At 34.8% G+C, this 12,786-nt stretch overlaps 1 protein-coding gene across 3 annotated transcripts in view; it reads right to left on the reverse strand.

The window, feature by feature from the left end:
• Nucleotides 1-12,786, reverse strand: part of LOC150079113 (cleavage and polyadenylation specificity factor subunit 5) — a 238,233-nt gene that overhangs the window by 112,975 nt on the left and 112,472 nt on the right. For 2 of the 3 annotated variants that reach the window (XM_090383808.1, XM_090383810.1), the window contains one exon: nucleotides 8,232-8,346. In XM_090383808.1, coding sequence (XP_090239934.1) covers nucleotides 8,232-8,346 — 115 coding nt within the window. Of the gene's footprint in view, nucleotides 1-8,227; nucleotides 8,347-12,786 lie in introns of those variants that run through there. The other variant, XM_090383809.1, reaches the window with a different exon arrangement.

Here is a 12,786-nt window from a genome sequence, read left to right on the forward strand (position 1 = left end):
CAGAAAAAGCATTAAAACGTCTTTATAGTAATGTACTAGAGGAAAATGGTTGAATCAGTCTGACATCTGATGTTAAAAGTCTGTTTAATGGTGTATAAATGAAATGCAGGATGCAAACTTTGGTTCTGTTTAGAGGTTAACATTATTTGTTTACCTCTTTTGAAAATTGTGTTCTTTACCAGGCAAAGTTGTGGACCTAGTATGTTTAGAATTATTAGATTGACATGGTTACCAACGTTTTGGTGAAGAGATAAATAAGTTCTGTAGCTGATCAAAACCATACTAAGATATACACTGATGCTGATTGGTGTTGATAGACGCCGAATATAAGAGAACTGAATGAGTCTGGATTTCTGATCTTTGCTGGGTGTCAATTTGATATGAGTAGTCACAATGTACTGCCATAATCTTTAATTGGACATTGCTCAGGATATGTTCTTAAAGGATCTCAAGTTCAAGCTAAACTGCAGTCTGGCTTTGAATTTATTGAACTATTCATATTGAATAGTGAGACATACTGAAATTGGTATTACAGTTTATGATTGTGTTGTTCTTTGGATGTAAATTAACTGCTGTTCTTGTACTTGGGTGTTTGGGCCGCACTCAAGCTATAGGAAAGGAAATCTTTACTGACTGGCATAGCTATTCATAGTTGACATGTTTGTTAAGATACTAATAGCTGTTATATTGAGTTTAACAATGTTCTGGGCAGTGAACAGACCTGGTGTGGCTGACTTTTGTGAATATAATCTGTTCATTATGAAAAAGTGGCTGAAATCAATAGACTGTTTGATGGGAAGAAATGAATGGTAAGATTGAGGTTTTGGTATTTGAATAGTTGTTTGTTTGTTTTGTTATTTGGTTTTTAGGAGCATTAGCAACTAAGGCCATATTGCTCCGGGGATATGCGGTGGTCATTCCTTGACCTTTCCGCATCCTCCATATTTGGTGGGCACGGGCTCGAACCCCGGTCTAATCAAGAAGTGTGTGCTACACACTGCTGCTCTTGCCCACCTGGCTACGGAGGCGCCTTTGAATAGTTGTAGATATTGACAGATTGGTAGCAAAAACTGGTTAGGCATTTTATTTTTAAGACCGGGTTTTATTATATACTTGCTGTCTATAGATTGTAGACTTGTATATAATTTTCACATGATACTGTTCGGTTACTAGCTTTGCAGCTCTAATCAAATATGCCCAAGAATCTTAAGATTAGATTTTAAATGTAAATAGAATTTAGTCCACTATGCACTTTTTTTTTTTTCCCTATAAACTTTTGTAAACGTCTCTCTTCTATTTCAGGGGATGTCTGTTTCTTCTTCCCCCTTATCTTCTATCCAACTTTTCCTTCCCTTCCAATCCCCATACTTCTCATTCTTATTTCCATGGGGCTCCTAGGCTTGCCTAATAGCCCCAGTAAGAGTTCCAGCTAAAAAGTAGTCCCCGGCACGCCTCCTTGTGGCCAAGGTTGGGAGTCAGGGGCAGGGGACCAAGTGTACCCTGTCTGCTGGCTGGGAAGTCAACAATATAACAACACACATACTTGCACACCTACATACATTACACTTGCCAGCCTTTTCAGATGCTACAGCGGCATACAGGAGGAACCCTGGAGACCGCAATTAAAACAAACACATATTGACCTTGACTCACAAAGCACTAAATCACTAAAATAAGGAAAAGATAATCACACAAAGACAGTTATGCACAGAAAAAGGATTAAACATCATGCCAATCACCGTGAACATCTGAGATGAGTGACACCATCATCTGATGCTTTACCCTCGAAGTATGTCTCAGATACACAAATATTTATCAATTTTTTTTTTTAATTTTAAAGAAGTATACCATAAAGGATAATCTTTTATAAAAAATAAAAACTTTATATAAAATGGTAAAATGCAAAGTGAGGACTAAAGGAAACATTAGGAAAATGTTTAAAATTAAACTGAAGTACTTTGTCATCACTTCTTTTTATAATTTTCATGCACTTATTAATGAAGGAATGCAAGTTACTGACTTTTGTAAGTTTCTGAACAAAATGTAAGCTAACTGGTGTGTGTTTTTTTCCCCAAGGAATTTGAAAAAATACACCAGGTGATTTTTTTCAAATTCACCAAGTGGTGAATAACAATGAAAAACTATGTACAAAATGATTTAAAATATAATTTTTATCCTATATTGACTTCATAACCGAATGTAGCAAGATTGTCAAAAATGAAATTTTGTTGATATTGCATTAAAATAAATAAGTTCTTGCAAGCTACCATTTAACTCTTTCATAAGTATATGCATGCACATGTGCGCGCGCACGCGCACACACGCATGTGCGTGCGTGTGCATGCATATACTTATGAAAGAGTTAAATGGTAGCTTGCAAGAACTTCAAATATCTTTGAATAAATTAGAGGTTGTAAACAATTTCATAATGAAAATTAATTATACAAAAATAATTTATGAATGTTTGGGGGAAGTGGAATCATGAAAAATTTAGTGTAGAGTATACACTACTCTACACTAAATAACCAAAAATCAAAAATTCAGAATGAATTAGTAATGTTATTCACCTAGGAAAATAGCCTTTAATCCCTTCATTAGTTAATTTGTTAAACATGTGAATTCACAGTAGTGAGATTACTGTTATAGCCAACTCAATGGAGTGATTTTTTTTTTGTGGTTTTCCAAACAAGTATGGGCTATGGATATTAAGTTTAATGCAGCAGGCTCTATGGAGTGAGTTTATTCATGAAATTTTGTAACTAAATACTTTTTAAATATCAATTTGTTCTTATTTTGACTTGACAGTTCCAACATGAGAATGAAGTTGCTCTCAAAAAACAAATCAGAATTTAAAATAAATCTTAACGAATGTAAAGGAGAATTTTTTTTTTTTTTTTTTTTAATTTCATTGTGTACTACCGATTCAATATCATCAACTTCTATATCAGAAATTCAGAGATATTATTCAATTTCGACTTCAGGAGCTCTTAGAGGTGCGAGCTTCTCTTCTGATTTTCAAAACTTTGATTGCCATCTCTTATAAGCTCTGTCTTAATTACTTGGAACTCAGATAAGATATGGCAGCAGCAACTACTTGAATATTTCTAGACAATTTGTACATAAATGAACACACCTGAAATGACCTACAAACATTCCACAGAGCTTACTCAATGTAAATGTGTATATATAGATATATACAGCAGACTCTCGATTTACCGGGATCAGATTAACCGGGTCACAGACTCCAAATAATAATAATAAAAAAAAAAAAAAAAAAACAGGAATCATAAAATTCAAGTATAAACAGATGTTAGTGAGAAAAAAGTGGGGGTTATAAGTCATCATTGGGAGATTAGTGTGCCTATCTATTACTTGCAACCCTTGCTGTCTTCACACCAGCCATTCAAAAAAAAAAAAAAAAAAAGAGAGAGAGACAAATGCTTAGTTTGTTTTAGTGTGTTACGTTGATTGTTGTGTTCCAGCGCACTGCAAAAACACAGATTTTGTTTCGTTATTTATGTCAGGGATGTCAGAATTTTTTTTTATAGTAACTATTTTTTTTTTTTTTGTTTGTTTGTTTGTTAGACATCGGGAAAATGATGGGCAAACAGTTGTGTTTTCAATTATACTAAAACTTGAAATTATTCAAAAGTTTGAAAACGGTGCATCTGTTAAATCTCTAATGAACCATTATAATGTTGGTAACCAAACCATACACGACATTGTAAAAATTAAAGGGAAGCATCGTATTGGACACGCGAGCAGTGCGTGGTAACTTTTTTTATCTATCGCCATACTTTTCACGTAGGTTGCTGAACATTTTTCGATACAGTAAGTCCCCAACTTACAAAGCTTCAGACTTACATTACGTTATTTATATTTTTTTTATATGACTGAAGATTTCAGTGAAGCGGACACACATTTCACGATAATAACGTAAAACCCCACAGAATTCCATAATTATCGCAAATGCAATAAGATCGAGTTTACAACCCTTTTATAATGAATTGCACTAACAGAAAAGGCCAATAAAAGCCCAATGAAAGTGCAAATTGTTTTTATTGTCTTATGGCAGTGACCTTCAGAAATGAGTTTTAGTAAAATGTGAGCTCACATGGAGTGATAATAATGAGTTTTCGCCTTAATCCTGTGAAGTTCTTTTCAGAAATTTCAATTTTGACTGTTATCATTGTGCCAACTAAGAGAATAAGTGACAGCAGTACTAGTAAATCTATCAAGAAAAGGAAAGCGATCGAATTGAATCAGAAAATTAAAATAATGAGGATGTATGAAAGTGGCCAAGCATTAACAAGTATCGTGTGGAATTCAGATTTTTCAGTGGCAACGGCGAACACTATAAAAGAGAAACACAGAATATGAGAAGCGGTGAAGCGATCGGCACCAATGAAGTCAATTATAATAACCAGGGCTACGAAATACATATAAGTTTTTACAGTACAATAACGCGTGTTTTTTCTTAATTTTATGTTTTCTTTTCTTATGTGCCACTCTGGGTACTTCACCGCTGTCCCCAGATAAAGTTTTTAATTGAACTAATTAACCATCTATCCCAGAAAATCAAGTCTACTGTATATAAGCATACCCACAGAGCCAATTCACAGTAACTGTGTATATATATATATGTGCATATGAACAAAAGGGTTAATGCAATAGCTTTCTCTATATATATATATTTATCTATCATTTAATTCAATTTCATCAATTTCTAAATCTGAATTCCAGAGAAATCCAGCTTTTTTTAAACCCGAATCAGACAACATTGGCCAATGGGTGCAATATCCTCCTTTAATTTTCAATGCTATTTTCATGTATTAAAACTGTGTTGTCTATTAGTTAAAAACACAACTAAGAGGTGACAACACACACTACATGATTTAAAAACAATTTTGTATGTTAACCTATGATTTATTTGGATTGTAGAGGAAATGATCTTGGGAAACAAATTTAACCTGAAAATGTTAATGAAAAATATGAAACCAGACAATAGAATAAGTAAAGCCGGAAGTGTAGGATGCCAGTTAAACAATATCATTTGAAGTAAAAGAGGAAAAGGCAAAATTACCTTGTTAAAACTCAATGGAAGTATTCAAGGAAGTAATCTTGGAAGCTACTAGGATTTTTGTTCCAACTAAGAAATATTGTTCAAGGTTAAGGCCTAAATGGATGTCATATAAACTAATGAGATTCATGGCATAGAAGAAAAATGCATGGGATGCATATAAATTATCAGGAGACACAGAAGCTTATGGTAGATATAAGCTAGTCTGTAATCAAGTCACAAAGGAGGTTAGACAAACGAAGGCAGATTACGAGGAATCCAAAATATGCAAAGAAAAACAGCAAAGCCTTCTTTACTTATGTAAACTCTAGAAAGAAGAGGATGAATCAAATTGGTCACTTGATATCGATGGTTCGGCTGTTGATATCATCTGTTCAGGTAGCTGACAAACTGAATGAGTATTTTGCATCTACATTCACACATGAGGAATTCTGTAGAGAAGTGAAGGACAGAAGCTTATTAAACTGTAACGAAGCTAAATGATTTTGTAATAACTGAGAGCAAAGTGAAGGAGAAATTTTCAAAATAAAACATAAGAAAGGCAACTGGGTTGGATGGGATCTTTCCAGTTATATTAAAGGAGGCAGAAAAGGAAGTAAGCAAACCATTAACCATGATTATGAGAGCATCCTTTAACTCAGGGGAGGTACCCATGGACTGGAGATGTGCAAATGTATCCCTAATTCACAAAGGGGGATCAAAAGGTAACACGAGTAATTACAGACCTGTTAGTTTAACTTCTGTTCTGGGGAAAATGATGGAGTCACTAGTTAAAGAAGCATTGCAGGATCATCTAGACAAGACTGCAGTTATAGTTCAGACAGCATGGGTTTGTTAAGGGAAGGTGTTATGTGACAAATTTGATTGGATACTATGACATGGTTACAAAGGAACTGGATGCAAAAAATAATTTTGATATCATATACTTGGATTTTAGGAAAGCTTTTGATACTGTTGAACATGGAAGACTACTGTACAAATTGGAGCAGTATGGCATTAAGGGCACGTTGCTGCCATGGATAAAGGGAGGGTTGAGTGGGAGAAGATAGAGTGGTAATCAATAGACAGTGCTCTTCGTGGGCTAATGTTATTAGTGGAGTCCCCCAGGATACCGTGTTGGGCTCATTGCTGTCTGAATTTATCAATGATATTGATGAAGGTATATCAGGCTTAATGTCCAAGTTCGCAGATGATACGAAAGTTGGTAGGGTTGTTAATGACAGTATGCTACTGCAACAGGATCTAGAAAAGTTGAGCAGATGGGCTGAGAGGTGGCAACTGAAGACTAACATTGACAAATGCAAAGTACTGTATATGAGTAGCAGTAACCCCAGAGTAATGTACCAACTGTGTGGTACTACACTCAGGGTAGTGGAGAATGAAAAAGACCTGGATGTAATTGTGCAGTCAGATATGAAATTTTCTAAGCAGTGCAGACGGGCTGCAAGAGTAGCTCATGGGGTCTGGTCAATGATATACAGGAATTTTTCTAGAATATAAGGTGGTGGTGGTTATACCCTTGTATAAGGCAATGGTCAGGCCACACCTTGAGCACTGCATACAGGTCTGGAAGCCTCATTTTAGGAAAGATATAAAGCCGATGGTACGAGTACAGAGAAAAGCAATGAGATTGGTGAGTGGAACAAAGGGTTGATCTTACCAAGAAAGGATTGAGTTCTGCAGACTGCAGCATCTGGAGACTAGGCACCCGCGAGGTGATCTAACTGAGGTGTATAAGGCCTTGAATGGTTTGAGAATGCTCAATGCTGATGGGATTATTCCTCTTGCTCAGATTACGCACCTGAGGAGGCATAAATTCAAACCGAGGAAAGAAACTTGTAGAGTAGATATCTGAAAATTTGCCTTTAGCCAGTGGGTGGTTGATTGCTGGAACAAACATCCATCTGTCATTGTTGAAGTTCGCAGCTTAAATAAATTCAAGGCAGAATGAAACAAACTTTTGGAGTGAATGGCTGGGTGAAATGGGTAAGTTTTTTTTTGGCTGATGCTGTATAAGTGTGCTTTTTTGCATCGTATGCCTCTACTAATGCTAAAGTCTATTTCAACTTTACAGAATCAGGAACTGGCTAAGAAATAGATGAACTAATCAAAAATAAGAATCTTCAGAAATGAATTTTAAAAAAAATTGGAACTAACAGATGGCAGCAATAGTAAGACCATATTACAAATATGAGGAAATAAGAAAATCAACCTTGGGATAACAAATATCCACTGAAAGGTAAGTGACACAAACTTAAGATGGATGTAGAAAGTACAGAAGATGGAAGGTTAATTATTATTATTATTAGCCATATGGTGCAAGGAAGTCTGAGGCTTATGCTGCACCAACCAAAAAAAAAAATTTGAGTGTTACCCAAATTAGAGAGCTGCATCAAAAGTTCTAGAATCTTCCAGAAACATCCTGACCTTTCTTCTGCAAGTACCAATATTATATAATATTCCGGGACATTTCTAAATGTTGTAGAAAGCTCCCGAATGCTCTAGAAATCTACCAAATATTCTAGGGAAAAAATAGATGGAAAAGATGATTCAAATACAGGTCTTGGTTTTCAGTCAATAACCAACGATATTTGAAACCTGAGGGTGATGAGAACTTTTTAAGCACATATTTGGATTTTTGAACATATTTCCTACAAGAATCTGTCGAAATTATTCCAGGGAGAAAATTGATGCCGACCAGTGTTATTTCATTCCCACATGAGGATTTCAGATATCAATGTATATAATTTATTTTTCAAGTGAATAGCACTTTCCTCTTTACACTATACCCAAATAGGAAAGTGTTGCCTCTCTGATTAATTAATATTCAAATTTATAATGAAATTATTGTCAAAAATCAAATGAGAATTAAAAAAATAAAAAGCTGACAAAAATACTAAAACAAATTCATGAAAAAATTTTAAAAAGCTCATTGTTACTTTTTTTGATGCAGCAATATATCCTCTACATCTTTTATGCGCTGGGCTACATTTTTTATATCTTGACAGACACAATTCAATCAGATGAACAAGAATTAAAAACATTTTGAAATGCTGACTGACATTCAATTCAAGATGGCAACAGCACAGACTACTTATAATGCTGCAATTTTCACATAGTGCATTTTTAAATAGTTACAAAGTGATCTTACCGGCTTAGAGACTGTGGTAGACTGGAGATAATAGGTCCATATCCTTGCTGATTATCATATAATTCAAATAGAGGTGCTGCTACAAGCTTGTAGTTCTTTGGAACAGCAAAGAGTGCTACAAAATAATTATATCAAGAAAGATTGGCATTTATACATATCTTTATTCCTGAGAGATGCATAAAAGTTACATACATAAAAGGCATTAGCTAAGAGTTTGCAATAAAAAGTGGGCAGTGGTTCAAAAACTAGAAAATTACAACCAGTTGTTTTTTTTATTATTATTATTTTTAATTTTTTATGGCAAACCCCAAGCATAAAAGACACTAGAAACTATAGAAAACTAGTAGTTCTAAGCAATAAAACAGGCAGCTTATCTATTTTACTCCCTCCTCATGTGTCTATCAGACTGACCTTTGAATTTCCCCAACCTGCTGACCTCAACTATCCATGGAGACAACTTATTCCAGTAATTAACAAGTTGCTGGGTAAAATAAAAGTTCCTGCAATCCAGTCTACACCTCTTCCCCTGTAATTTAAAAAAATGTATAGCCCCTAGCTGTGGAATCATTTATAAAGAGAAAATTCCACCCGCATTCATTTTACTTTCACCACTCACACAGCCTTGTTCACTCAAACAAGTCTCCTCTGAAGTGTCTACTTTCCAAGTGCTGTAGCCCACATATCTGAAGTTTTTCTTCATAGGGACACCCTTTTGCCAATTTCACCAGGTTCACCACCCTGGTGAAATCAGCAAAAGGGCATACTATTATGATACTGAGATATGTATAAAAGTTATATACATAAAAGGCATTAGCTAGGGGTTTACGATGAAAAGTGGAGAGTAGTCTACAAGCTGGAAAGTTATTTTTTAATTATATTGGCCAACAAAAAAAAAAAAAAAAAAAAAACCCACATATTTCTGGAGCAAAAGTTGCAGATTCTAAGAGAAGTTGATTCCAAAAAACCAAAATTGTCCCCACCACTTCTCCATTTAAAGATACATTGAAATTTTAGTAAATTAATGAACAACCAATTTCAAATATCTTACAATAATATATATGTTATCCTATCTTAAAAATTAGTCTCATTTTAAAATACTTTAATCCACAGTATTATGCACATTCTATTTCCTTCACACATTCATTTGTGCATTCTAAGCTTACCACTCAAGAAACCAGCATTCCAGCAACACTGGTACTACTTTTACACTGCAGATATTGCTTGATGAAAGTGTTCCTCTTGCTCATCGCTTATATTCCAAAATTTTAAGGTGGAAAAAATTCATATAGAGGTGAAAAAAATGAATTTTCAGACATCTGACAGTCCATATTTTTATAATATTGCAGCAAAGTTGACATTCATAACTATCTTCTTCCAAGAAATCCATATACAATTGTTTTAAATGATCACCACACTACCAGTTCTGTAACCAGTGGCTTTGTTTCAAATACATCATCTTTGAGGAGTTTCTTTATTTGAAGCCCAATGAAGATTCCTTCTTTCAGTTTACATCTGTTAAATTGGGGAACCCTACCTTAAGGTAGCAGAATCCACTTCTGTTTTCATCCAGTGCCTTAACATATTTCCTCATTAATCCAAACTTTATACGTAGAGGTGGAAGAATGTTTTTGGTTCAACCAGTGTAACATATTTTATATTACTTCTCTCTGGTAAAAATTCCTCCCTCTTTTTCCCACTGCTGCACAATATGTTTTATTATTGCATAAAAAAAAAAAAAAGGTAAACTGCAGCCATTATCAATCCACTGCAGGATGAAAGTCTCCTCAATGATTCCCGTTGAGGGAAATGGGCCATAATCTGCCATGCCGGTCCAGTGCGGGTCAATTGTATTTGGCAGATCAATTGTATTTAGCAGTCAGGGACTCAAAGCCCAGTCTATTCAAAGAGCGTGTGCTACTGCACTCCCGCTCCTGACCACTTGGCTACGGAGGCTCTCTAGTACATAACTGTCCCACAAACACAGAACAACAGTATTTTGTGAAACCCTGTAGAAATCCATTTACCTTAAGATCACCACAGACATTCTGAACAAAGTTGGTATTTCACTGCACTTAGACACATTTTCATGTCTCTTTCTAACCAACAGCATGAAGCAGAGGAACTGCCACAAATACATTTCCAATGTGCAGCAAAACTGCTTTTAAACTTAATTTTTTCTGGGCATTCCTGTTTTTTATTTATTTTTTTTTTCCTTATAACAAACATGCCTCACAGATTTGGTCCTCTGCCCTGCCTAACAATCTGATAGTTTCTCAGTATTCAATACTAGCTCAGGATGGCTCAACAGCATCTCTAACCAGCCTTTTACCACCTGTACAGCCATCCTACTTTACAACCTCAATATTTTATCCTGGAGACAGACCATAACCACAAAGAATATGCACATATTAGCCAAATACTCATGGGAATACTGGATGCTCCCAACATATACAGTATTTTGAACCCTCATCATAGTACCCACAGGAATGTTGAAACAAGACTTTTTTTCACAACTTAACCTGGATTGTTCATTTGTTCATGCAAGTCTTCACTGACTTGCCATTTTATGCAGCTCCAGTGGTTGTCTACTGGATAAAACAGCTGCTTAAGCAATCAGTGTGCCACAGTTTTGTGCCTTTGATAAGAACTAAACTGAAATTTTAAACTTTTTAAAAGTAAGACCAATATGTCATATTTAAATAATTTTGAATATAATAGAAAAGCACTGTGTATACAACTTTTCAGGGTAAGCACCCTATGGATTATGTAACCTCATGTGGCATGCTTCACACCTAAGCACATAACACATACCCTTCTAGCCAATGGCTGTCACAGGGCATCTTCTCAAGGAAGAAATAATTTGATATTAATAATAATAATTTTTGTCAAGATGGTTGTGTGGTTCTTGCCACAACATAGGAACAGCAAAAGACATCTTTTAATTCTCCTAGTTAGACATCCTCAGATTTATGGTGAAGGTAATACAGCACATATGTGGATCCCAAGTTTTGTTCTAATCACCTACTTTGCAACAAAAGTACAAAGAATTTGCAAATAATATCATCGATTTTGAGTTTTCTTGTAAATTATCCACACATGTAGCAGAAATTGTCAGGGTGATTCAGACACTTCCTTTGCTTCTGCTTAAACATTTTAACAATGCAATGCTAAGCAAAACACTGAAGAAAGAAATACACAAACAATATGCAAGATACACAGATAAAGTGTACACATGCTTGCACTACAGCTGTGTTTCTGCAGGTGGGCAGACAGACAAGGTTGTATATGCTAATCCTCCCCAACATCACTGCCATTTATGAGCACATGCAAATATTATTAGGTTTGATTTGATTTGATTTTGGTTTTTATGGTGCAATTTTATTATGGTTTTTATTATGGGTGAACACAAAACCTGCATATATACAAAAATTGTGATGTAGTGTGAAAGATTAAGAATTATTTTAAAAATCTACGCATAAAAATTGACTAAAAGCAGCATGATATAGTAGTGGAGGTAGAAATCATGTTGGCCAGTGTTATTAGTATTACTCACAAAGTGGAAATAAGCCCTTGTTGCACCATCCAAAACAAATAAATAAAATAATAATCAATGATAATAACAAAATAATAAAATAATAATAAATAAATAAATAATAATAAAAATATAAAGGAAGATAAAAAAACAAGATATATAAAAATTAGATAAGAAAATAGACTAATATGTGCTTTCCTCCTCACTTAGGTAGTTATCCAGCTGACCTTTAAATTTCTTCAAACTGTTAGCCTCAATTACCTAAAAAGGCAACTTGCTATAGTGATCAACAATTCACTGCCTAACTAAAAAAAAAAAAAAACTTCCTATAATCCTCTTCCCCAGTAATTTGAATTTATAGTGTCTAGTTCTGGAATTCTTCATAACAGTGAAGATTTTACCTTCATTCATTTTACTATTCCCTCTCAGACATCAATCAAGTCCCCTCTAAGGTGGCTAGGTGCCAAGCTCTGTAGTCCACATAATCATAAAGTCTTTCCTCATATGATCACCCTTTTGCTGATCTCCCCATCCAGTTGCCCATCTTTGGACCCTTTCAAGAAGCTCAATGTCTTTTTTTAGATGTTTCCACACTTTAACATAGCAGTCTTACAATTGCCATATAGAGTAGGATTATGATCTCCTTATCCCCATTAATTACACATTTTACCCTTTGGAAAGATATTTATGGCAATTAGGTATATCAGGTGGAGTCTTTTTATTGGATTTCATTCAGAGAGATATATATCCCATGTAACAAATGCATTTCAAACATTTCTGCAATCCATAATGCAGCACAAAACACATTATTTGCAAAATTCACAAGTGATACAGTTTTTTTGTCCGCCACTGTATATTGAAAAGATCGGGGGCTTGCTCAATAAATCATTTATAGGACACCATGACCTTTCCTGGTCACCTGTTCACACTACTTCGGAGAACTTCATATCTGTCCATATAATAGCTCCCAGATCCCTTCTGCCTCTACTGTTTTTAATTTAATACCATCAAGTGTATGAGTTA

Source organism: Mastigoproctus giganteus, chromosome 10 (assembly GCF_048544385.1).
Source record: "Mastigoproctus giganteus isolate SK-2022 chromosome 10, ASM4854438v1, whole genome shotgun sequence".
Lineage (NCBI taxonomy): Eukaryota > Metazoa > Arthropoda > Arachnida > Uropygi > Thelyphonidae > Mastigoproctus > Mastigoproctus giganteus.